Source organism: Furipterus horrens, unplaced genomic scaffold, assembly GCF_987537825.1.
Source record: "Furipterus horrens unplaced genomic scaffold, mFurHor1.1.pri manual_scaffold_4, whole genome shotgun sequence".
NCBI classification, from domain to species: Eukaryota; Metazoa; Chordata; class Mammalia; order Chiroptera; family Furipteridae; genus Furipterus; species Furipterus horrens.
In genome coordinates this window covers 137,014,638-137,040,999 of record NW_028327174.1, presented here as the reverse complement: position 1 = coordinate 137,040,999, position 26,362 = coordinate 137,014,638, and the positions used below count along the sequence as shown (strand labels likewise).

At 37.0% G+C, this 26,362-nt stretch overlaps 1 protein-coding gene across 1 annotated transcript in view; it reads left to right on the top strand.

Moving 5' to 3' along the window:
* Window positions 1-26,362, top strand: part of LOC150012916 (DENN domain-containing protein 4C-like) — a 105,055-nt gene that overhangs the window by 7,121 nt on the left and 71,572 nt on the right. Inside the window, exons 2-3 of the mRNA XM_090274071.1 lie at window positions 19,481-19,802; window positions 25,737-25,989. Coding sequence (XP_090130197.1) covers window positions 19,498-19,802; window positions 25,737-25,989 — 558 coding nt within the window. The 5' untranslated portion in view covers window positions 19,481-19,497. The remainder of the gene's footprint in view (window positions 1-19,480; window positions 19,803-25,736; window positions 25,990-26,362) is intronic.

Sequence of the window (26,362 nt, the reverse complement as noted above, 5' to 3'; positions counted from 1 at the left end):
ACTGGTGAGTTTTTGGTGTAGCCATTTTAATACTGAAGATGGAAGAAAATATGCAACATTTTTGGCATATTATGCTTTATTATTTCAAGAAAGGTGAAAACGCAAATGAAACGCACAAAAAGATTTGCGCAGTGTATGGAGTAGGTGCTGTGACTGATGGAACAAGTCCAGAGTGGTTTGCAAAGTGGTTTGCAAAGTTTCGTGCTGGAGATTTCTCACTGGACTGTGCTCCACAGTCAAATAGACCAGTTGAAGTTGATAGCAATCACATCTAGATGTTAATTGAGAACAATGTTCTACCACATGGGAGATAGCCAATGTACTCAAAATATCTAAACCAGTAAAGTTATTGGTGAAAATGAAAAATGGTCTTTCATTTTATTGTAAAAAGCCACACAGAGTTTTTGGCCAATTACTTTAAATGCAAGTAATTTAGTGTTTGGATGCAGGTAGTTTTGGAGGGAAGTGGGGTGTAAGCTATGTCAAATAAGAAATTAAGACCATACATTGTGAGGAACAGGGAGCCATTTAATGATTTTAAGCTGTTAAATATCTTTGGCTCTATTGTGAGGGATGAATTGAGAGGACAGCTTAAAGGTATCTAGGTGAGAATTGAGAACAAAAGTGGTAGGGATGGATGAAAAAGTGGATAGAATTGAGAACTATTATGTAATACAAACATTTTTCCCTGGCTTGAAAGCCCTGTCTCTTATCTATTTTCTGCTTGTCTATTGTGCAACTGTTATACCAGCCTACTCTCAGGTTCTTTCCCTTAGAGCCCTTACATATGCTCTTCCATTTACATGTTACTTTTTCTGAGAGAAGTCTCCTAATCACACTCTCTCGTTAGGGAGATAGATATTATCATAGCACCTTTTTATTTTCTTCTGCAGAACTTCCCCCTTGCTCCTTTTCTTCCTCCCTCCTTCTCTCTCTCTCCTCTTATTAGTTGGAAGTTAATATGCAATCTGATTCCTTTTTATTTTTTCCTTAGTGTGGGTCAGTTCTGGCCTCTTTTTTTGTTCCATTTGTTTATATTTTTATCCATATACCAATATTATCTTGTCTTTATTACTATTGTTTCATAGCAGGTCTTAGAATTAGGAAGTGTTTGTCCTTCGGTATTGTGTTTTTTCAAAGTTGCTTTGATTATTTTAGATCTGTAACATTTTCATATAAATTGTCAAATAAGCTTGTGGGTTTCTAAAAACAAAAAAACCTGTGCGGAGAATTGACATCTTAATGCTTATTAGTCTTCTGATACTTTAACATGGCATATCTCTCCATTTATTTTGTTTTTTAGTTGATTTTCTGTGGTATTTTTATTTTGTAGGTCCTGTACATATTTTATTTAATTTATCTCTAATTATTTCCTATTTTTGATACTGTCTTTTGTGATACTGTATTTAAAATTTTCTTCCCGTTAATGGTATATAAAAATAGTTGATTGTTTTGTATATTGACTTTGTATTCTGTTACCTTTATTAAATTCACTTTTTAATTCTAGTAGCTTTTATGTAGCTTTCTTAGGATTTTCTTCACACACAATTGTAATGTCTACAGAGAAAGCCAGATTTGCTTTTTCATTTCCAATCAGTATACGTTTTCCTTTTTCTTACCTTATTGTTACTCGCTAGATTGGGGCTATTCACTAGAAATAGTGTTAAGCCATATATGTAGCCCCACACTAAAAATTAGTGACATTAAATTTAATGCATTTTTTATTCCACTGCATCCAAAATATTATTCATAAAGCTTCCCTAGGCTTGCCTTACATGACCACAAACCATGTGGTTTGAAGCAAAGGAAATGTATTCTGTCACATTTCTGGAAATAAGTGTGAAATCAAGGTGTCAGCAGGTATGTGGTCCCTCAGAATGAAGTTATAGGAAAGAATCCTTCCTTGCTTCTTATTTCTGGTGGTTGCTGACAATCTTTATTTAGATTTTCTTTTGAGTTGTTGAATATATTGACATGAAAGTGTTTATAATATTATTGTTATGTTTTTAGTGTCTAAAGAATTAATGATATACCTTCTATCATTCCTCATGTTAGTAATTCCTCCCTCTTGCTTTTTTCTTGACTTAGAAACATTGATTTCTATTGCTATTTCTTGTTCATTTTCAATTTTATTTATTTCTGCTTTTAATTTTTTCCCTCTGCTTACTCTTGGTTTACTGTTTTTCTTTTTTAGTATGTTAAAGTGGGCACTTAGATAATTTATTAAAAACGTTTTTCTGATGTAAGTGCTGAAAGCTATAAATTTTCTTCTAAACACTGTTTTATATAGCTCACAAGTTGATTTTTTTTTTTCCATTAAGTTCAAAGTCTTTTCTGATTTCTCTTGTGATTTCTTCTTTGATCTATGGATTATTTAGAAGAGTGTCGTTTGATTTCTGAATAGTTGGAGATTTTATAAGCTATCTTTCTCTTATTGATTCTAAATTTCCTTCCATTGTGGTCAGATACTTCCATATATGATTTATAATGTTTTCAGTTTATCCAGGCTTGTTTTATGGGCCAGCGTATAGTATATCTTGGTGAATTTTCCATGTGCACTTAAAAAGAGCTTCTATTTTGCTGTTGTTGAGTGGAGTGTTCTATAGATTTAAATATGTTTAGTTAGTGAATAGTGTTCTTCAAGTTTTATGTACCCTAACTGATTTTCTGTACACTTGTTCTGTGAATTACTGAGTGAGGAGTGTTGAACTCTTTTTAATTCTAGATCTGTTTATTTCTCATTTTAATTTTGTCAGTTTTTGCTTCATAGACTTTGACACTTTCTTGTTAGATATATACCTGTTTAGTATTGTTCTACCTTGATGGATTAACTTTTATTGTTACTATGAAATGTTTCTCTTTATCCCTACTCTGAAGTCTTCCTTTGCCTGTTATTAGTGTGGCCAGTCTAGCTGTGTTCCGATTAAAATTTACATGTTCTATCTTTTTCAATCCTTGTACCTTTTTGAAAATAGACTATATTTTTTAGAACTGTTTTAGATATACAGAAAAATTGAGATTTTTACAGAGAGTTCCGTATAAGCCAGACCTACTATTTTATATCTTACATTAGTAGGGTATATTTGTTACCATACTAGTTAATGAACCAATATTGATGTATTACTATTAACTGAAGTCTGTAGTTTATTCACATTTTTCTGTTTTTTTCACATGACGTCTTTTTTTCTGTTCTAGAATCCCATCCAGATACCACATTATATTTGGTTGTCGTATCACCTTAGGCTACTGTTGGGTGTGAGAGTTTCTCTTTCCTTGTTTCTGATGACCATGACAGTTTTCAGGAGTACTGGTCAGGCATTTTGTAGAATGTCCCTTCCTGTATTAGAATTTTTGTGATGTTTCTTAGAATTAGACTGAGGTTATGGGTTTTTGTGAGGAAAATTACAGAGGTAAAGTGTTTCTTGTTGTTTTTTTTTAGTATATTTTATTGCTTATGTTGTTACAGTAGTTCCAATTTTTTCCTCTTTGCTCCCCTCTGCCCAGTACCCCTCTTCCCTCCAGCAATCCCACCCCCCTTAGTTCATGTCCATGTGTTGTGCACATAAGTTCTTTGGCTTCACCCTTTCCTGTATTATTCTTAACACCCCCGTGTCTATTTTGTATCAACCGATTATGCTTCTTTGTCCCTGGACCATTTCCCCATTTCTCCCCCTTCTGCCTCCCAGCTGATAACCCTCCAAATGATCCCCATACCTATGATTCTGTTCCTATTCTGGTTTGTTTACATGGATTTTGTTTTTATTTTTTAGATTCAGTTGTTGATAGTTGTGAGTTTTCGTTTTAGTGTTCATAGTTTTGATCTTCTTTTTCTTAAGTAAGTCCCTTTGACGTTTCATATCATAATGGCTTGCTGATGATGAACTCCTTTACCTTCACCTTGTCTGGGAAGCACTTCATCTGCCCTTGCATTCCAAATGATAGCTTTGCTGGATAGAGAAATCTTGGTTGCAGGTTGCCTTTCATCACATTGAATACTGCTTGCCAGTCCCTTCTTGCCTGCAAAGTGTCCTCTGAGAAATGAGCTGATAGTCCTACTGGCACTCCCCTGTGGGCAACTCTCCGCCTCTCTCTTGCTGCCCTCAGGACTCTGTCTTTATCTTTCACCTTTGGCATCTCAGTCATGATGCGTCCTGGTGTGGTCCCCTCTGGTTCCAGCTCGCCCGGGACCCTCTGTGCTTCCCAGACCTGTATGTCCATGTCCTTCGCAAAATTTGGAAAGTTTTCCTCATTTATTTCAATTCTTGCTTCCTCATTCTGCACTGGTTGACTGTTTTTTTCTTCCTCATGTTCCAAATCATTGATTTGAACCCCGGTTTCCTTCCCTTCAGCATTGGTTTTGTGTGAATTTTCCCTCATTTTACTTAGCATAGCCTTCACGTCTTCTCTTATGCGTTTGCTGTACTTAAGCATATCTGTCAAGCCTGTGAGCAGCATCTTTATCACCAGTGTTTTGTATTCTGCATCTGTTAGGTTGTCTGTCTCCTCATCTGTGAGGTTCGCTATCTCCTGGTCGCTTAGTTCTCCCACTGGAAACTTGATCCGTTTCCCCTTTTGGGCCATACTTCTCTATCTCCTCATTCTGACAGTCTCCTGTGTTTGTTTGCCTCTACGTCCCAGATAGAGCTGTCGCTCCTGTTATGTTGTAAGGGGCAGAGCCTTAGGGATTCATCAGTACAGGGTGACCTGTTTGACCACGTTGTGGCGCTGTATGTTGGGGAGGGGTCCGAGAGGAAACAATGCCGCCTTCCCAGCACTCGTCCCTTTTCGAGGCACCTCTCCCACTTCTGAACCGAACTGGCGCTCCTCTAACTGCTGCCCGGGCCGTCATTCCCAGCTAGGGTGGGTCTGCGGATAATCCAGGACTGTGGGAGCCCTTTGAAGAAGCAGACTCTGCTGAGAGCGGCAGTTTCTGCCTCCACCCCAACCCCCACTGGTCTGCACAGTCAGAAGCAATGAGGCTTGACCTTCCTTAGTGCTGGGACCATGAGCTGCAAGCTCTGGTGAGGAGTTGGGAATGCTCCTCAGGTGTCGCTCCTGACTTTTTAAAACGTGTGACTGTGCTTTCGGCCGGCCTGCTGCTGCCGCTGTCACCGCTGCTGCCACGGCTGCTGCCACTGCTGCTGCCACCACCACACCGTGTCCTCTCCACTGTGGCTCTGCCCCTCCTACCTGGCTGGATGAGTATTTCTTCTTTATATCTTTGTTTGCTGGACTTCCATGCAGTTTGATTTTCTAGAACTTCTGGTTGTTTCTAGTTTTGAGGTAGTTGTATTCCTTCTTAGTTGTGGAGGGAGATGCAGCGTGTCTTGTCTACGTCTCCATCTTGGCCGGAAGTCTCTGCCATCTAAAGTGCCATTTTTTATGACATCATATCCAAGGTACATACTACGAACATGATTTATGACTTTGATGGTGATCTTGATTACCTTGCTGGGGTAGTGTTTGTCATGTTTCTCCACTGTAACTCTTCCCCTCTTCCTTCTTTTCATTCTGTATTTTTTGGAAAGAAGTCACTAAGCTCATCCTACACTTAAGCAGTAGGGAGTTATACTCACTTTTTGAAGACAGAATATGTACATGAGTTACTTGGAATTATTTTGCATGAGGCATTTGTCTCTTTTCCTTCCTTTATATATTCATATCATTAATTTATATCAGTAGGGACTTACGGATATTTATTTTATACTTTGGCTATAATCCAGTACTACTTGACCTGCTCAAAGTTGCCAGCGTTGGCTATTGAGTGCTTGTTTGGCTCCTGTATTCCTTTAACAGATACCCATCAATGTGTGTTTGATTATTTTTTAAAGTATATTTTATTAATTATGTTGTTACAGTTGTCCCAATTTTTTTTCCCTTTGCTCCCCTCTGCCCAGTACCCCCCTTCCCTCTAGCAATCGCACCCTCCTTAGTCATGTCATGGGTCGTGCATAAAAGTTCTTTGACTTCGACCTTTCCTATATCATTCTTAACTTCCCCCCCTTCTATTTTGTACCAATCAATTATGCTTCTTAATCCCTGCACCATTTCCCCATTTCTTCCCCTCCTCCCTCCCAGCTGATAACCCTCCAATGATCCCTATACCTATGATCTGTGTCTATTCTGGTTTTCTTAGTTTGATTTTGTTTTCATTTTTTAGATTCAGTTGTTGATAGTTGTGAGTTTGTTGTCATTTTAATGTTAATGCTGTTGATCTTCTTTTTCTTAAGTAAGTCCCTTTGACATTTCATATAATAATGGCTTGATGATGATGAACTCCTTTAGCTTTACTTTTCTGGGAAACACTTTATCTGCTCTTCCATTCTAAATGACAGCTTTGCTGGATAGAGTAGTCTTGGTTGTAGGTCCTTGCTTTTCATCACATTGAATACTGCTTGCCAGTCCCTTCTTGCTGGCAAAGTTTCTTTGAGAAATCAGCTGAGAGTCTTATAGGCACCCCTTTGTGTAGGTAACTCTCTGCTTTCTCTTGCTACTTTTAATATTCTCTCTTTATCTTTCATCTTTGGCATTTTAATTATGATGTGTCTTGATGTGGTCCTCTTGGGTCTAGCTTGTTTGGGACTCTCTGTGCTTCCTGGACTTCCTTCACCAAATTCGGGAACTTTCTTTTCATTATTTTTTCAAATGTATTTTCAATTTCTTGCATTTCCTCTTCTCCTTCTGGCACCCCTATGATTCGGATGTTGGTATGTTTAAAGTTGTCCCAGAGGTTCCTAATTTTCTCCTTGTATTTTTTTCAATTCTTGTTTCTTCTTTCTGTTGCAGGTGGATGTTTATTTCTTCCTTATTTTCCAAATTGTTGATTTGAATCCTGGCTTCCTTCCCATTACTGTTGGTTCCCTGTATATTTTTCTGTATTCACTTTGTATAACCTTCACTTCATCCTTTATTTTGTGTCTGTACGCAATCATTTCTCTCAGAATCCTGATCACCAATGTTTTGAACTCTGCATATGATAGGTTGGCCATCTCCATTTCATTAGTTCTTTTTCTGTGGTTCTGTTCTGTTCTTTCATTTGGGCCATATTTCTTTGCCTATTCAATTTGGCAGCCTTCCTGTGTTTGTTTCTGTGTATCAGGTAGAGCTGCTATGATTCCGTGTCTTGGTAGTATGGCCTAATATAGTAGGTATCCTTTAGGGTCCAGTGGCACAGCCTCCCCTATCACCCAAGCTGGGTACTTGTTGTGTGCCCTTCGTGTAGGCTGAATACACCCTTCTCTTGTAGTTGAGTCTTAGTTGCTGTTGGCAGATCAATGGGAGGGATTTATCCAGGCCAGTCAGCTGCAAAGAGTGTCTAGAACCAATGACCACCAAATTCTGCCCTTTGTGGAGGATCAACTGTGCAGGGGCATGGTGGTGGTCCTTCAACATGGTCTGTAACTATCCACTGGGTGTGCAGACTCTGGGGCTTCCTGGGTGGTGCAGGTCACCTGTGATTTGCTCGGGGCCACCCTGCCTTAGCTATAAAGCAATCTTAGATGGCTGATACTTAGGTTGGGCTTGGGGAATCGCAGGCAAAGCCAAACTATGAATCTAAGCTGACTGTAGCTTCTGTGGGGCTTGGAGCTTACTGAGACCAACTGTTACTTGTTTGGTAGGATTTAGGAAGTTGTGAAGCATGAGCCAAGAGCAGCCATTTATATGGAAAAGGAGTTTGGGTGGACCCATAAATTGGATGGGGCAAAGTCTCTGGGGATCTCCAAGGCAGGTCAGGTTGATGGAGTCTCAGATATGGCATCATCCTACTGGTTCTGTGGCTCTGTAGGGAAAGGGCTCAGATAAAGGACAATGGCCTCTCTTTGCCTTGATGCTAGACACTTCAATTTCTCCATGTATACCACTAGTGCCTTTCAAGCTGCCATCTCAGTACTGAAGCTCAGAGGGAGTAAGTTTGAGTAAGTTCATGTGTGTGTTCTTTAAGAGGAACTGCTTGGGGCTCCAGCAGTTTCTTTCCCCGACTCAATCCCTGCTGGTTTTTGTAGCCAGAAGCTGTGGGGACTTAACTTCCTGGCACTGGAACCTTGGGCTGGGGGTCCTGGTGTGGGCCTGGGACTCCTCTCTCCTGAGATATCCCACCTGAAATTTTATCTGCCACACGTGGTGAGAGACCAGCCCTTTCTGCGTCTGTGGGCCTCCTACTCATCTTGATGGATGTGGTTTCTTTAAGTCTTGTGATTTCTTCATTGGTCAGGTTATCGACCCATTCATTGTTTAATAACATGTTATCTAGCTTCCATGTCTTTCAATGTTCTTGTGATTGATTGCTAATTTCATAGCATTGTTATCAGAGAAGATGCTTGATATGATTTCAGTCTTCTTAAATTTATTGAGATTTTTTTGTGTGTCCTAACATGTGGTCTATCTTAGAAAACATCCCATGTGCTCTTGAAAAGTATATATATTCTGCTGCTTTGGGGTGAAATGCTCTGAAGATATAAATTAAATCCATTTGATGTAGTGTGTTGTTTAAGTCTGCTATCTCCTTGTTGATTTTCTGTCTGGAAGATCTAGCCATTGGTGTTGAGATCTTTGACTATGACTGTATTCCTGTCAATCTTTCCCTTTATATCCATCAAGATTTGCTTCACATATTTAGGTGATCATGTTTTGGGTGTGTAAATGTTTACTAGGGTTATACCCTCTTGTTGGATTGTTCCCTTTATCATGTAGTGTCCTTTTTTGTCTTTTACTATATCCTTGGTTTTAAAGTCTATTTTATTGATGTAAATACTGCAACCCCAACTTTTTTGTCCTTTCCATTTGTATGAAATATCTTTCCATTCCTTTACTTCTAGCCTGTGTATATCTTTCAATCTGAGATGGGTCTTTTGGGGGCAGCATATATATGGGATGTTTTCTTATCCATTCAACTACTCTATGTCTTTTGGTTGGGTCATTTAAGCCATTTATATTTAAGGTGATTATTGATAGATACATATTTAGTGCCATTTTATTATGACTCTTTTCCTCTTTTTTTTTTTTTCTTCTCTTTTTCTTTTTCTTAAAGCAAGCCCTTTAACCTTTGTTGCAGTACTGTCTTGGTGTTAACAAATTCCTTTAGCTTTTTCTTGTCTGGGAAGCTTATTATTTCTTCTTCTATTTTAAATGATAGCCTTGCTGGGTAAAGTAGGTCCTTGCTTTTCATCCCTTTGAATATTTCATGCCAGTTCCTTCTGGCCTGAAATGTTTCTGTTGAGAAATCAGAGGACAGTCTTAATTGGTGCTCCCTTGTGGGTAACTCCCTGCTTTTCTCTTATGGCTTTTAGGATTCCCTCCTTGTCTTAAGCCTTGCCAATTTAATTATGATGTGTCTCGGTGTAGGTCCTTGGGTCTAGCTTATTTGGGACTTTGAGCTTCCTGGACATGTGTGTCTTTTTCCTTCACCAGATTAAGGAAGTTTTTGGTCATTGTTTCTTCAACTAGGTTCTCGATCCCTTGATTGTTCTCTTCTCCTTTTCTTTTTGGTATTCTGTTGATGTGGATGTTGTTATGCTTCATGGTATCCAAAATGTTTCTTAAGTTTTCTTCATTTTTTAAATTCTTTCTTCTTCTTTCTGCTCTCCTTGGGTGTTTTTTCTACCTTGTCTTCCAAATCACTGATTTCATCCTCTACTTCATCTAACCTAGTCTTTATTCCTTCACGTGTATTATTTATTTCAGATACTGCATTCTTTATTTCTGACTGGTCCTTTTTTATGGTTTCTATGTCTTTTTCCATGCTGTTGGGTATCCTAATAATCATTACTCTAAACTCTCTGATAAATTGCCTCCATTTCATCTAGTTCAGTGGTTCTCAACCTTCCTAATGCTGCAACCCTTTAATACAGTTCCTCATATTGTGGTGACCCCCAACCATAAAATTATTTTCGTTGCTACTTCATAACTGTAATTTTGCTACAGTTATAAATCGTAATGTAAATATCTGATATAAAGGATATGTTTCCATTGTTACAAATTGAACATAATTAAAGCATATTGATTAATCACAAAAACAATATGTAATTATATCTGTGTTTTCCGATGGCTTTAGGTGACCCCTGTGAAAGGGGTTGCGACCCACAGGTTGAGAACCGCTGCTCTAGTTCTTCTTCTGGAGAAATTTCTTGTTCTTTCATTTGGAGTCTGGTTCTTTGTCTTTCCATTTTGGCTGCTGCTTTGTATTTGTTTCTGTGTATTAGATCTGCAAAGACACTGGTGCAGGTCTTCGTCAGACACTGCTTGTGAGTAGCACTGGTCAATTGGTTTGGAGCTATCAGCGATCCATAGCTTGTGACTTCCTCTGCTGGGCCTGGTGTGTGCAGAAAAGCTATTTATGTCTTCTTCAGTTGTTGGACACTTGGGCTATTTCCACTTTTTGTCTATTACCAATAATGTTGATACACATATTTAAAATATTTTATTTTTGAATTATTTTAAGTTTACAGAAATGTTGAAAAGGTACTACAGCATTCTTTATTCCTTCTTGGTTAACATTTTATGTTAGCATGATACATTTGTCAAACTAGGACATCAATATTATTATATTACAATTAATTAAAATGCAGATTTTATTTTCACTAGTTTTTACATTACTGTGCTTTTCTGTTCTTTGATCCAGTTCAGGGTACCACATTACATTTAGTATATTGTGTATTTTGAAGCTGTAAGTTCATGTTAATATTTCTAATTCCATTGTAATATATAAATTTCACTTTCTATCTCCCATTTCATATTTATACCTCCCTTTCCAGCAATTGTTCCATTATAGAATACATACAGAATAATTTTAGAATTGCTGTAACCATACCAGTGTTAAAGGCAAGCCTTCTAAGTAAAGTTCAAGATTTCTTTCTTTTTCTAAAGATTTTATTTACTTATTTTTAGATAGAGGGGACAGGAGAGAGAAAGAGAGGGAGAGAAATGTCAATGTGCGAGAGAGACATTGATCAGTTGACTCTTGCATGCCCTGCAACCCAGGCATGTTCCCTTACTGGGAATTGAACTGGTGACCTTTAGGTTTGCAGGCTGGCACTTAATCCACTGAACCACACCGCCAGGAATCAAGATTTCTTTTCACTTCTTCATGTCAAAGTAAATTGTTCAGAACTTACTTGGATTAGTTCTTCTTTCATCCCCTTTTTTGTGGTTATATTGCCAATTTGATATGAAGTTTGGTACATTGGCTCACATATCTTTAATGGTGAAATTAGGTATTTAATCAGGTCAATTTTTTAAAATGAAATTTAGAAATTATTATTTCCTAGACTTAACCTTTAGATTACATATACCATGCTTCTCTGTTTTGTTTGATCTTCCTAGTGTTTAAGAAGTTTGAATTAGTTCCTGATATTTTAAAACTTGGAGATTTGCATAGAAATCCTGATTTCTGGTTTCTCATAAAAAGGCAAAAAGGAAGCTCTGGCTTTGCTAAATCCATTTGGCAACAATTGGATGTGTCTGACTGGTAGTGGTTGCCTTCGTTCTCTAGTTCCCAAGACTCCTATCCTGCCTGACCCCTTTAGGCATTTGTGTTTGCAACCCTCCTTTACAACCCTACTTCTTTACAAAACTTTCAGTGGCAGGTGCAATGGTAGAGAATTACACTGCTTTGTGTCCTGAAAAAGGAACTGATTTTATCTGAAATGACTTACTTTTTCAGTTTTGTAGTTTCATGACCCAGCCAGCGTAACTGATGTTGATAATGCTTTCTAAATGGAATCACCAAGGACCTATTTTAAATTGCTTAAACGTAGCAAATAACTGATACAACTGTAGTTTCTTTGTGGTTTAAACAGAGTTCATCATTCATTCTGCATGATTTGGAACACAAGGGAACACACAGATTTTTTGAAGCTTTAGAAAGTCTTGTTAGAGTGAGGAATTGTGTAAACTACATTCAGCCTTGTAAATTGAAGATAATAACATTTTGTTGATGTCATCGGCATTTTTTGAATTAAAATGTGTGCCATTAAATAGTAAGGTGAAATGAAATTGACTTCAAAAGATTATCTCAGCTATAGTTGGAAAAAGTAATGTAATTATTAAACTGTATATCTTGTTTTTACAAATAGTTTAATTCTTTTCAAAAGCTTTTGTTAATACACAATAATATTTACCAGAGATAAAGGGGTCAGTTAATCAAAAAGATAGAATTCTAAATGTTTATTCCCTTAATACCATAGCTTCAAAATACATGAAGCAAAATCTGATAGAACTTATAAGCAAATATACAATTATAGCCAGAGATTTCAACACCACTCTTAATAGTTGATAGACTAAGAGGACAGAAAATCAGCAAGGATATGGCAGACTTGACCAACACTGTGAACTTATTTGACCTGATTGACATTTGTAGAGTCCTCTGTTCAACAGCAACAGATCACACGTTCTGCTGAAGTGCAGATGGTATATTTGTCGAGGTAGACCATATTCTTAGCCATAAAATAAGCCTTAATAAATGTAAAAGAATTCAAGTCATACACATTGTATTTTTTTGTATGTTTTATTGATTATGCTGTTATAGTTGTCCCAATTTATTTCCTTTTGCTCCCCTCCACCCAGCAATGCCCCTCCCACCAGCAGCTCCCCCACCTTAGTCCATGTCCATGGGTCATGCATAAAGCTCTTCTCAACATCCCCCTGTCCATTCCCCACCCTTCTACTATGCTTCTTAATTCCTGCACCAATTCCCTCGCTCCCCACCTGCCCCTGCCAGCCGACCTCTCCCCACATGTTCCCCATACCTATGATTCTGTTCCCACTCTAGTTGTCTGCTTAGTTTACCTTTGTTTCCATTCCCTAACATCTGTTGTTGATAGTCGTGATACTGTTTTCATTTTAATGTTCAGTTTTTGATCTTCTTTTTCTTAAATATGTCCCTTTAATACTTCATGTAATAATGGCCTGGTGCTAATGAACTCCTTTACCTTACCTTGTCTGGGACGCACTTTATCTGCTCTTCCATTCTGAATGATAGCTTTGCTGGGTAGAGTAATCGTGGTTGTAGGTCCTTGCTTCCCATCGCTTTGAATATTTCCTGCCAGTCCCTTCTTGCCTGCAAAGTTTCTTTTGAGAAATCAGCTGACAGTCTTATAGGTACCCCTTTGTAGGTCGTTCTCCTCTTCTCTCTTGCTGCTTTTAAGATTCTCTTTATCTTTAATCTTTGGCATTTTGATTATGATGTGTCTTGGTGTGGTCCTCTCTGGGTCTAGTTTGTTGGAACTCTCTGTGCTTCCTGGACGCGTATGTCCATTTCCTTCCCCAAATAAGGGAAGTTTTCCTTCATTATTTTTTCACATAGGTTTTCAATTTCTTGCTCTTCCTCTTCTTCTGGCACCCCTATGATTCAGATGTTGGCATGTTTATAGCTGTCCCAGAGGTTTCTAAGTCTCTCCTCATTTTTTAAAATTCTCATTTCCTTCTTCTGTACTGGTTGACTGTTTCTTCCTAATGGCCCAGTTTGTTGATTTGAACCCTGGTTTCCTTCCCTTCACTTGTTTCGTATGGCTTTTCCTTCATTTCAGCCAGGATAGCCTTCATTCTTTCCCTATCGTGTTTAATCTCTGCTGTCAGATCTGTGAGCATCCTAATCACCAATGCCTTAAACTCTGCCTCTGTTAAGCTCTCTGTCTCCTCATCTGTTAGGTGTGCTGTCTGCTCATTGCTTAGTTGTGTCACTGGGACCTTGATCTGCCCCCACTTCTGGGTGATACTTCTCTGTCTCCTCATCTTTCTGTGTTTGCCTCTGTCTACATTGTATTTTTTGACCACAATGTAATTAAGTTATAAATCAGTAACCTAAGATTCTTGGAAAGTCCCCAAGTATAAAATTTGGCACCTGAAAATCATACCTTTAAATAGCCCATTGGTGAAAGAAAAAATATTTTAAGAAAGGGAAACTAAAATATATTTTGAACTGAATGAAAAGAGAATACAACATACCGAATTTGTGGGCTGCCACTAAATACGTTGCTTGGGAAGGGGTTCAAAGCACTAAATACCTACATTAGAAAAGAAGAAAGATCTCAAATTAATGATCTCAGCTTCTAGCTTAAGAAACTGGAAAAAGAAGAGCAAATTAAATTAAACAGAGGAAAGGAAATAATACAGATCAAAGTAGAAATTAAATGTAATAATACAGAGAAGCATTAGTGAAAGTGAAACTGAAAAGTATTTCTTAGGGAAGATCAATAAAATTGATAGATTTCTAGCCAGACTGACCAGGAAAAAGAGAGAAGACACAAATTACTAATCAGGAATGAGAGGAATGACATCACTACAGTCTACTGATATTAAAAGGATAATAAGGGAATATTATAAACCACTTTATGCCAGGAAATTTGACAACTTAGATAAAGTGGACAAATTCTTTGAAAGACACTGCTATAGACTGAATGTTTTTGTACTCCGTTCTCAACTTCTTGTCTTGAAACCTAATCCCAAATATGATGGTATTTGGAGGTGGGGCTTTTGAAAGTGCTTTGTTGTAGTGCCTTTCTAAAAGAGACCAGAGAGATCCTTGGCTCCCTTCTGCCATGTGGAGTTACAGCAAAAAGAAAAAAAAGAAAAAAAAAAAAAAGCCTCTGTGAACTAAAAAGCCAGCCCTCACCAGACACTGAATCTGCAAATGCCTTCATCTTGGACTTCCCAGCTTCCAGAACTGTGAGAAATAAATTTCAGCTGTTTATATGCCACCCAGTCTGTGGTATTCTGGTATAGCAGCCTGAATGGACTAAGACACAAAGTGTGAAAGTTTTCTCAAGAAGAAGTTGAGTAAACTTTAAAGGAATTGAATTTATAGTTAAAAGCTCTACACATAAAGAAAACTCCGAACCCAGATGATTTCACAGGTGAATTCTGTCAAACATTCAAGGAAGAAATAATACCAGTTCTACACAAACTCTTCCAGAGAATTGAAGAAGAGGAAATTCTTCCGAGCTCATTGTGTGAGACTAACATTACTTTGCTACCAAAAGCAGATAAAGACAGAATAAGAACAGAAAACTACAGACCAATACCCCTTATTAAAATATAAAATTTTAATCAAAGTTTTAGCAAATGGAATCCAGAATATATAAAAAGGATAATATATCATGATCAAGTGGGACTTAATCTCATGAATGCAGGGTTGGTTATTAACTTGGAAGATAATCAGTGTAATTCACCATATTAAAAACTAAAAAGGAAAAGCACGTGATTTCAGTAGATGCAGAAAAAGTGTATGATAAAATCCAACATCTATTCCTGATAAAAGTCTCAGAAATACAAAGGGACTTTCTTAACCTGAAAAAGAACATGTATGGAAAACCTACAAGTAACATTATATTTAGTGATAAAAGAAATAATGCTTTTGCCTACGATTAGGAACAAAACAGATGTCCACTCTCAATATGCCCCTCTCTCCTTTTTGTGATCAAAGAAATGTATATTTAAACAATCTTCCCGCAACAGCTTTACTCTTAATACTGCGAGTAAATACAATTATAACACTCACTGGCAGTAGATATATTATTGTTGTCATGATAAATTGGTATATTCTTTTCAAAAAACAAGAAGGTAACGTATAACAATAGTTACATAGGCATTTATAGTCGCTGAATTAGGAAGCTGACTAGTAATTTCTTCTATAACTTAACAGAACTCATAAGTTTAATATGGAGAGATTATTATTGATGCATTTTCTCTTTTTTTATTGTGGTAAAATATACATATGTAATATATGTCATTTTAACCATTTGTAAGTGTACAATTCAGTAGCATTAAATACATGGGCAGTGTTGTGTAACTATTGCCACTGTCTATACCCAAAACTCTCTCACCGTTCCCAATCTAAACTCCATTCCCATTAAACAATAATTCTTTATTCTCCCCTTTTCTAACCCTTGGTAATCTCTGTTTTACTTTGTGTATCTATGAAGTAGAATCACATAATATTTTTCCTTGTCTGTCTGGCTTATTTCACTTAGCATAATGTTTTCCAAGTCCATTCATGTACCATTTATCAAATTTAATTCCTCCTTGTGGCTGAATAATATTCCATTGTATGGATATATACTGCATTTTACCTATCCATTCATCTGTTTGCTGTTATGATTAATGATGTTGAGCATTTATTCACTTGCTTATTGGTTATTTGTATATTTTTTTTGGTCATCATTTCTCTTAAACATTTTATTGGATGTTCTAGGTAGTGCAGTGAGGCAAGAAAAAAAAACAAAAGGCAACTACATTGGAAAGAAAGAAGCAAAATTGTCTTTATTCACAAACATTACCTGTGTATAAAATTTGATGGAACCTACAAAAATGTTCTTCAACTCATAAGCAACTTTATCATGATTTATTATATAAGATCAACAGATAAAAATCAGTTGTAATATTTCTATATAGTAGCAGTGAACAATTGGAATTTGAGTTAAAAAGAAATAGTCATTTACTGTAGTCTCTAAATTATTAAGTACCTAAGGGTAAATCTTACAAAAGATATGAGAGACTTATATGTTGTAAACTAAAATATTGATGAGAGAAATTTTTAAAAATCTAATAAATGTGGAACTAAACTTTGTTCACAAGTTAGAAGACTCAATGATGTCAGTCCTTAAATTGACCTACAGATTCAGCATAATCCCAATTAAAATCTAACTAGGTGACTTAGAAGTGACTGGCATTGTAGAGAGCAGTGCGTTGAAGTGGCTTGACATGATTGGACTTTTAGTGTTTTTTGCACTCGCTAACTGGTCAAAATGCAAATCTTTGTGAAGACCTTGACTGGCAAGACCGTCACCGTGGAAGTGGAGCTCAGAGACACCACTGAGGATGTGATAGCCAAGATCCAGGATAAGAAAGGCATCCTCCACCCCCCACACACACCAGCAGAGGCTCATCTTTGCAGGCATGCAGCTAGAAGATGGCCCCCTCTTTCTGTCTACAACATCCAGAAAGAGGCCACCCTGCGCCTGGTTCTGTCCTCAAAAAGTGGCTGTTAATTCTTCAGTTTTGTATTCATAGTGCCCAGTGATGGAACTAGTCTGCATTTTAGCTATTTGTCCCAATTTTAGGTTTAGAAATTACCGGTTTCAGTAATAGCTGACCCTATTCAAAGTGTTAATAAAGGTTCTGTTGCTTTGTAGCAAAAAGGGAAGAAAATCTTACTAAGCCTTTTTTTTTGAAGAAGCTGATTCTAAAATGTTTATTGAAATGCAGAGAGTCTTTTCAAAACAATTTTGAAAAGAATAGAATTGAATCCTAACACTACCTGATTTCAAGATTTATTATAGAGCTACATTAATTGAAACCACGTGGTACTGACATATAGACAAATAATCAATGGAACAAAACAGGAAATCCAGAAATAAACATACATATTAGAAATAAGTTTTTGAACACAGTTAATATAAGGGGAGAAGATGGTCCTTTCAATTAATGGTGCTAAAAAAAATTGGATATCTATATGTAAAAAGTGAATCTTGTTTCATACCTCACACCGTGTACAAAGATGAACTTAAAATGGATCATAGATCTAAATGTAAAACCTAAGTTATAAAACTTTTAAAAGAAAACATGGGAAAAAAGCCTTTGTGACCTTGAATTAGACAATGATCTATTTAATATTAACACCACATACATGATCCATAAAAGAACAGATTGACAAATTGGACCTGATGGTAGACTTACTCTAGAAAATTATTTGGCAGTTTTTTAGAACTACAGATACCTACCAGGTGATCCACGTGATCCATCTTAGAAATTTACCTACAGTAAATGAAAGCATATGTCCAGAGGGCTTGTACATGGTGTTCATGACAGCTTTAATAGTCTCAAACTGAAAATACCCAAATGTCTATTATATAGGTGAATGGATAAGCATATTGAGGCATATTAAACAGTGGACTATTCATCCTTTGAGTGCCATGGGTAATTTGAAATTTGGATCAATATGAGAAAAAGTTTTATCAATATATAACCTGAGGTACAAGAAAAAGAGAACAAAACATAAAATACAAATTATTCCATTGTCATTAACATTTATAGCCATAGAAAAAAGAATCAGTGGGAGCGACACTGGCACTTTTGGGAAAATTTGTCAGCGTCGCTCACAGCGATGTTGGCACTCAGAGGTTCAGCAGTAAAAAGGAATGAACTATTGATATACGCAACAGCATGGATGAATATCAAAATAAGCTAGACAAAAAAGAATACGTACTATAATGATTCCATGTATATCAATTCTAGAAACCAGCCTATAGTGACAGAAAGCAGATATTCATTCTCTTGGAGCAGGAGGAGGAATAATGAAGGGGTAAGGAGAAGTTTGTTATTGATGGATATATTTACTAGTTTCATGGGCATATGTGAAAACTTACCAAATTGTACACTTTAAATATGTGTATTATTGCATATAAATTATACCTCAAGAAAGTTGCTTTTAAAAAGCACATAAAATCACCCTGGCTCGTGTGGCTCAGTAGATTGAGTGCCATCCTGCGAACCAAAGGGTCCACGGTTCGATTCCTAGTCAGGGCACATGCCTGGGTTGTGAGCCATGTCCCCAGTTGGGAACACGTGAGAGGCAACCACACACTGATGTTTCTCTTCCTCTCTTTCTCCCTTCCTTCCTCTCTCTCTAAAAATAAATAAATAAAATCTTTGGGCGGAAAAAAATCAAGAAATGATGTAACTTAAAAAAAACACATAAAATCTATGGAAGTATCTAAAACTCAAAAACTTAATTTTCTTTTTAGAGATACTGAATTTAAAGATAATGGAAGTCTTGATTCAAAGTTCATTTTTCTAGGTTTCTATTATGTAGTGCCTAAGTCTCTTAATCTGTATTTTATATAATTTTGTCTTCTTTGGTTATAGTTCTTTATGCTCTATCTGATATTTACATATAAAATATTTAATGATTTCTAAATGTAGTTTACACGGTGTTTATATAAAGTCCTTTAACTATTAGAGACAGACTCCTAACTGGATTGTTAAGAAACTGGTTTAATTATATTTATTACCATTACCTTCATTTTTGTGTGTGTTGGACCTTGATAGTTCATGATGAACTCTGTTTAAATGTAAAGTTTAGCTCTAGGAATTCTGTAACTTAAAAGAGAATGATTTCTAAAATGGTATAAGTATTGTTCATTAAGTGCATCTTGCTCAACAGAAAGTGCCATAGTCCACCTCTGATAGTTTGATTATTCCTAACAGAAGCTTAGGCACATGAAAGGATCATAGTAGCCTTACAAATTAATTGATGCTGCAAATTTATATATTGTAGGAAATAAAAGCTCACAAGATAATAGTAACACATGCTTCTACAACATGACAGCCCTTTGATTATAAACCCAACTGGGAAGTGTGTTAGTTACCCTTTGATTATAAATCCAACTGGAAAGTGTGTTAGTTAATCCCTGTTAACACAGAGTATTTTAATTTTACTATGTCAGGATAAAGTATTTTGTTTAATTGATTTTTTTCCCTCTTTTAGGAAATATAGCAGCAGCCATGATAGAAGACAAAGGGCCAAGAGTGACTGACTACTTCGTTGTGGCAGGTCTCACTGATACATCTACTCTATTGGATCAAGAAATAAATCGTTTAGATACTAAGTCAACTGGACCTAAAGCTCCAATTACAGACATTGCAGTTATTAACAAATCAGCTGGGGAAACAGTACCTGAAGGTTACACCTGTGTTGAAGCCACTCCATCAGCTCTCCAAGCAAACTTGAACTATGGAAGTCTGAAAAGCCCAGAAGTGTTCCTCTGTTATAAAAGAGGGAGAGAGAAACCACCCCTTACCGACATTGGGTACCGTGACTTATTTTCTTTTGCTATAGTGAAATGGGAAAAGTTTATTTAAGGTGTATGGAAATAGGAATTTGAAATCCTTGGTAGTTCTATTATTATTTGTTACTTCAGGTTGAAGTATTATAAGATATTACATATCTCTGTCCACCCTTACTGAATTTCTTTGCATTGTACCTGAATCATTAGATCAATTCTTTTCAAAAGAATATTGAAATTAAGACATTAGAGCCTGGAATGGGATTCCATTTCTGTTGTGCTTATCAGATATCTTATTAATTAACCATAAAAGAACAAGAAACTATAATATAAGACAATATTTAAAAAAAGATTTTATTTATTTATTATTAGAGAGGAGAAGGGATGGAGAAGGAGAGGGAGAGAAAAATTGATTGGTTGTCTCTTGCACGCCCTCAGCTGGGGACCATGTGCCCTGACTGGGAATCGAAATGGCGTCCTTTCGGTTCTCAGGCTGGCACTCAGTCCACTGAACTACACCAGCCAAGAGGGAGACAGTGTTTTTTAAAAGAGCTCCTTGGGTTATGTGATGGGTTTTATCAAAGTCCTGAACTTAACAAAGGACCATTCTGCTTTAAAAAAGTGTAATTGTGATGTGTGGTTTTTAGTGCTATGAAGGAGGGTATTTACAGTGTAGAAGAAGTGTAGTTGTTATGAGATATTTACTATGTAGGCCACAGCTAATGAACATTCTTTGTAAAAGCCTTTTTCCAAATGTGCTTTTAGAATATACATAATATTTTTCCATATATACATGTCATATATTATGCTGTTCTGTTTATTACGTTTAGTTCGTAAAAACACATTACAGGAAGCCCTGGCTGCTGTGGCTCAGTGGATTGAGCGTCGGCCTGTGAGCTAGGTGTCGCTGGTTCGATTCCCAGTCGGGGCACATGACTAGGTTGCACGCCAGATCCCCAGTTGGGGGTGCAAGTGAGAGGCAACCACACAGCGATGTTTCTCTCCCTCTCTTTCTCCTTTCCCCTCTCTTTTAAAATAAATAAATAATTTAAAAAACAAACATATTACATGCACCTGAGAGTGTCTTGGAAAGTATTTAGGATCAGCTTGTCTGGTTATGCAAAACATGCCATTGGAATTTTGATGGGGATTGCATTAAATCTGTAGATCGATTTGGGCTGTATTGCCATCTTTACAATATTGTCTTCCAACCTGTGAACATGGAAGGTCTTTCTTTTTTTGCTTCCTTTTTTTTATTTTTGATTATGGTGTTAACGGTTGTCCCAATTTCTTTACCCCCTGCTCTCCCGCACCCTGCAGTTGTCCCTCCTCCCTTAGTCCATGCCCATTGGTTGTACATATAGTTCTTCTCAACATCTTCCTGTCTACTCCACTCCCTCTACTATGCTTCTTAATTCCTGCATCATCTCCCTCCCCTTTCCCCCTTCTCCCTCCCCGCTGACCTGCCCCCAATATGTTCCCTGTACCTATAATTCTTTTTCCGCTCTCGTTGCCTACTTAGTTTGCCTTTGTTTCAATTCCCTAGCTTCTGCTCTTGGTTGTTGTGATACAGTTTTCATTTTAATGTTCATAGTTTTGATCCTCCTTCTTCTAAACCAGTCCCTTTAACATCTCATATAACAGTGGTTTGGATCTAACAAATTCCTTCAGTTTTACTTTGTCCTGGAAACACTTTCTCTGCCCTTCTATCCTGAATGACAGCTTTGCTGGATAGAGTAATCGTGGTTGTAGGTTTTTGCTTTTCATTGCTTTGAATATTTCTTGCCAGTCCCTTCTTGCCTGCAGGGTCTCCCTTGAGAAATCAGCTGATAGTCTAATTGGGACCCCTTTGTACATAATTCTTCTCTTCTCTCTTGCTGCTCTTAAGATTCTCTCTCTCTCTCTTTAATTTTTAACATTTTGATGATAATGTGTCTTGGTGTGGTTTTCCCTGGGTCTAGCCTAACCGGAACTCTCTGTGCTTCCTGGACCTGTAAGTTCATTTCCTTCCCCAAGGTTGGGAAGTTATGGTTCATTATTTTTTCACATAATTTTTCAATTTCTAGTCCTTCTTCTTCACCCTCTGGTAATCCTATAATTCGAATGTTCGTTCGCTTATAGCCGTCCCAGAGGTTTCTGAGCCTGTCCTCATATTTCTCACTTTTTGTTTCCTCCTTCTGCACTGGTTTACTGTTTGTTCCCTCCCTATGTTCCGATTTGTTGATTTGATCCATGGCTTTCCCTTCCTCACCACTTGTCTTGTATGTATTTTTGTTCATTTCAGCAGGACTAGCCTCCATTCCTTCCCTGTCTTGATTCAGCCCTGCTGTTTGGTCTGTAAGCTGCCTTATGACTATAGCTCTGAACTGAGCCTCGGAAAGATTCGCTATTTGTTCATCGGTCAAGGCTTTTATTTGTTTTTTTGTTAGCTGTGTGATTGGTATTTCAATCATTAATGCTGCCATTCTGACCATTTTGTTTATTTTTCCTTCTTGGGCGGGGTGCTGTCACACCTCCTATGCTATATTGGGCGGAGCCCCCTGTGCTTGTCACAACCTGGCGACCTTTCTCACCACACTGTGGCGCTTTGCGTTGGAGCAGGGGTCCAAGATGGAGTCCTGCTATTACTCTCTGCTGAGGTACAGGGAGCCGCCTTTCAATGGGGTCTGCCTTCCTAGGCATTGGAATCACGAGCCAACGGATCTGGGCAGGGGCCGGCTGCTAGGCGCTTCTCTCCTCCCCCCAATTACAGGTGTCTGCTTACCGGGTCCACTGTTCGCTGCTGCGACTGCCACCTGCAGCACAGTTTAATCTCTCTCAGCCTCGGGTTCGCACTTCCTACCCCTCCAGACGATTATCACTTGTTTATGACTTCATATGCTGGACTTCCATGTAGCTTTATTTTCTGGAACTTATTATTTTTGTTTTTGCGGTAGTTGTAATCCTTCTTAGTTGTGGAGGGAGGTAGAGCGTGTTGGTCTATGCCTTCATCCCGGCTGGAAGTCAAAAGGTCTTTCTTTTTGTTCAGGTGTTCAGCAATGTTTTGTGGAATTTAATTTTTCACCTTCTTGATTAATTTTATTTCTAAGCATTTTATTATTTTGGATTTTATTATATAATAAATAGGATTGTTTCCTTAATGCCTTTTTTTGATTGTTCATTGCTGGTGTATAGAAGCATGACTGAATTTTAACTTTATGTGTTCATATTGTACCCTGCAAGTTTGCTGAATATATTAACTCTAATAGTTTTCATGTGGATTTTGGGATTTTTTAAAATTATAGGATTGTACCCTCTGCAAATAGAAATAACTTTATTCCTTCCATTCTAGTTTGTTTTATTTGCCCCCATCCCTCTTCTTTTATTGGTCTGGCTAGAACATAGATTACAGTGTTGAACAGCAGTGGTAAAAGCAGGCATGCTTGTCTCATTCCTAATCTTATCTGGGAAGCTTTCAATCTTTCACCATTGAATATGATGTTAGCTGTGGGTTTTTCATAAATGCCTTTTTATCATGTTCAGGAAGGTTCCCTATATTCTTTTATTCCTGACTTTATGAAAGAATTTTATCATAAAAGTGTGTTGGATTTTGTGAAATGCTTTTTCTTTGCTAATTGAGTTGATCCAGTGGCTTTTCCTTCTGCTGCATTTGACCACCACTTGTTATGCTCATCACTTCCTCCAGTGTTGCAGTAGAGCTCTGGTGAAATTATCCTAAGGTCCTCGTTATGTTTAAATACCCAAAGTCAAAGGACAATTTGTCTTGTCTTGCTCGAACTTTAAGCAGCACCTGTTTATCATCCACCCTGTTTAGCCCCCATCATTTTCATTCAGCTCAGTGCAGTTAGGATGGTGGTCATACTACTTTGTAGGATCATTGTAACAGAAGCCAGGTTAGAAAGGGTTGAGAAATGATTGGCATTTGGAGTAATAGAGGCTTTTTTTGGAAAGCTAAGGAAAAGAGGAGATAGTAATGGGCCTTGCTATTCCAGGTGTGGTTCATGGGCACATGTTGTCCATAGGGCCTGAGAGCATGCTAGATACTCAGAATCTTAGGCACTGCTTCAGGTTTACTGAATCAGAGCCTGCGTTTTAACAAAATCCTCAGAAGTAATGCTTTAGGATACCTGAGGGGTGGAGGGCACGTGGAGTCAAGGCCTGTTTTTTTAACCTTTCTTCCAGAGGATAACTTGGAACATCTTTATGTTGAAGGAAAGAAACCAATGGAGAAGGAAGAGCTGAAATATAGGAGTAAGAGGAGATATTTGAAAGAACAAATTATGAAACAGATTAAAGGGGTAATAGCAGCAGCATAGGTGACTGGATTAGCTTTTAATGGGAGGGGCTCTTCCTTTGAGAAGAGGAAAGGAGGTTAAAATGAGTGTGAATACAAATTGTTGGTTGAGGTGGAGCCATACAGGACATGTAATGTATTTACTCTCAGTTATTAAAAATTTTTCTCTAAGGTTAACATAGGTAATATCCATAGGAAGATGACTATAGGATAATTTTTTAATGCTATCCATGTCAGTTGAAGGGAAACTAGCCAGGGGCTTATGTTCTAGCCCTCACTGTTTCCTGTTAGCCATTCTTTCACAGCCATCTTTCCACACTCTCCTCCCAACCCCCCACCATTTAGTCATAATTGAAAGGATGTGAATCTCCAAACGATTATTGTTGTTTGTGGGTCAGCGGCACATCTTAAAAAATGAGATGATGACTTACATGATTATACTTTGATGCTTTCAGGTTGCAAGTGGCTCTTTCATATATATCTTTATAGTTCCCTAAGGCATCTAATTATTATTAAAGTAGTTTACTGATCCAGGTTTGCTAGAATGTATATTTGTCTTTTAGTTAATATTCATGGTAAATATTTCTCTTCAGAACAAATAATTGTTAATATCTGGTGATCTAAATGTTTTTACCTGTCCCTCCCCACTCCCCTCCACCTCTTTAAGCACATTTCATGAGGTTTGGAAAATCTTTTAACTGCTGTAAGACAGGCACCCATCTCATTTAAATATGAAACAGCATTGTCCAACTTTTGGTCTTTTTGATTTATTTATAAACTGAGATAAGATATTTACAAAAATAGTTTTTATTTCTGGAAAAGATATTAAGTAAGATATAATATTTCCTCATAATATTAAATACTCTATATAAAGTATAATTTAACAGGATAATATCTTCTATGCCAGATATGTTTATTAAGATAAAGAATCACAGACTACTCTCCGAAGTTCTTATCTTACTTCATTTATTAGATTCATTGACTTCCAAAGAAGTATTTTCCTCCAGCATTTCTGTTTTTTGAAATTTTTCAAATGTACAGAAAAGGTAATAGAAATTATGTTTTGAAATGGGAGAGTGTGAGTCTTCTGAATTTATTCTTATAATATCCCCTCCCATCCATTTCCATATGAACTGAAGGACACGTTGCCAATTTCTATAGGAAAAAAGGCAACTAGGATTTAAATAGGAACTGTGTTTACTCTGTAGATCTCTTTGGGAAATATTGATATCTTATCATAATAAGTTGCTTATCCATGACCATGAGATATCTTTTTTATTTATTAGCTTATCCAATAAATAAGGGAGTTTCAAAGTTTGACAAGAATTATGAAGGAAAATCTTGTGAAAATATCTGATTACTTGTTCACTAGGAATTGGTCTGAGCATGTTTGTGGTGTTACCCTTGTCTTGTTTCATGTTTCTTATAATACACAATGAAAAAAATCAAGTTCTTTGACCCTATTTACACTACTTAAAATTATATTCTAGCTGTTTAAAAATAGTTAAGAGAGCTATAATTCCCAAAGTAATAATTTTAGTTTTGGTTTCCAATTAAGATTTGGGAAATGATAGAGGAGATCAAAAAAATGTTTTTTTAAGAAGAAAATCAGCATTAATCTGAAATTTGTTTACTTATCAGTTTCTCCCCTCCTTGCCATACAGAGTTCTATATGAAGGGAAAGAAAGACTTATTCCAGGATGTGAAGTGATCCAAGCCACACCCTATGGTCGCTGTGCCAATGTCAACAATAGTTCAACTACTTCACAAAGAATCTTTATCACTTATCGAAGGGCTCCTCTAATTCGACCCCAGAATTCCTTGGCTGTAACAGATATTTGTGTTATTGTAACCAGTAAAGGAGAAACCCCTCCTCATACTTTCTGCAAAGTTGACAAAAACTTAAATTGTGGAATGGTAAGAATAGTTTCATGTTTTAAAAAAAGATTAAGATTAATTTTTGGATTCCTGTTTATTATTGGGAATATAATTTACTCTGTTTATATTTTCATGATTTTTATTATTTTTGGCTTTCTAATTTTTGATTCATAATAATTTTAAAAATCCTTAGCTATCTGATGTTTTAGAATAATTTCATCAGAAAATAGATATTTAAAGTCAGAATTTGGGGGGTACATTCTAATATTGCTTTTGTTGCACTGTTATATAGAGGTGGGGGTCCCCCCCCTATATAGGTTTGTTTTTAAGTATTTACATATTTTTTACAAGGGCTCTCATGAAGAGGAAAATTGAAGACATACATTTGGTTTACAGTTTTATGAAATTAAAG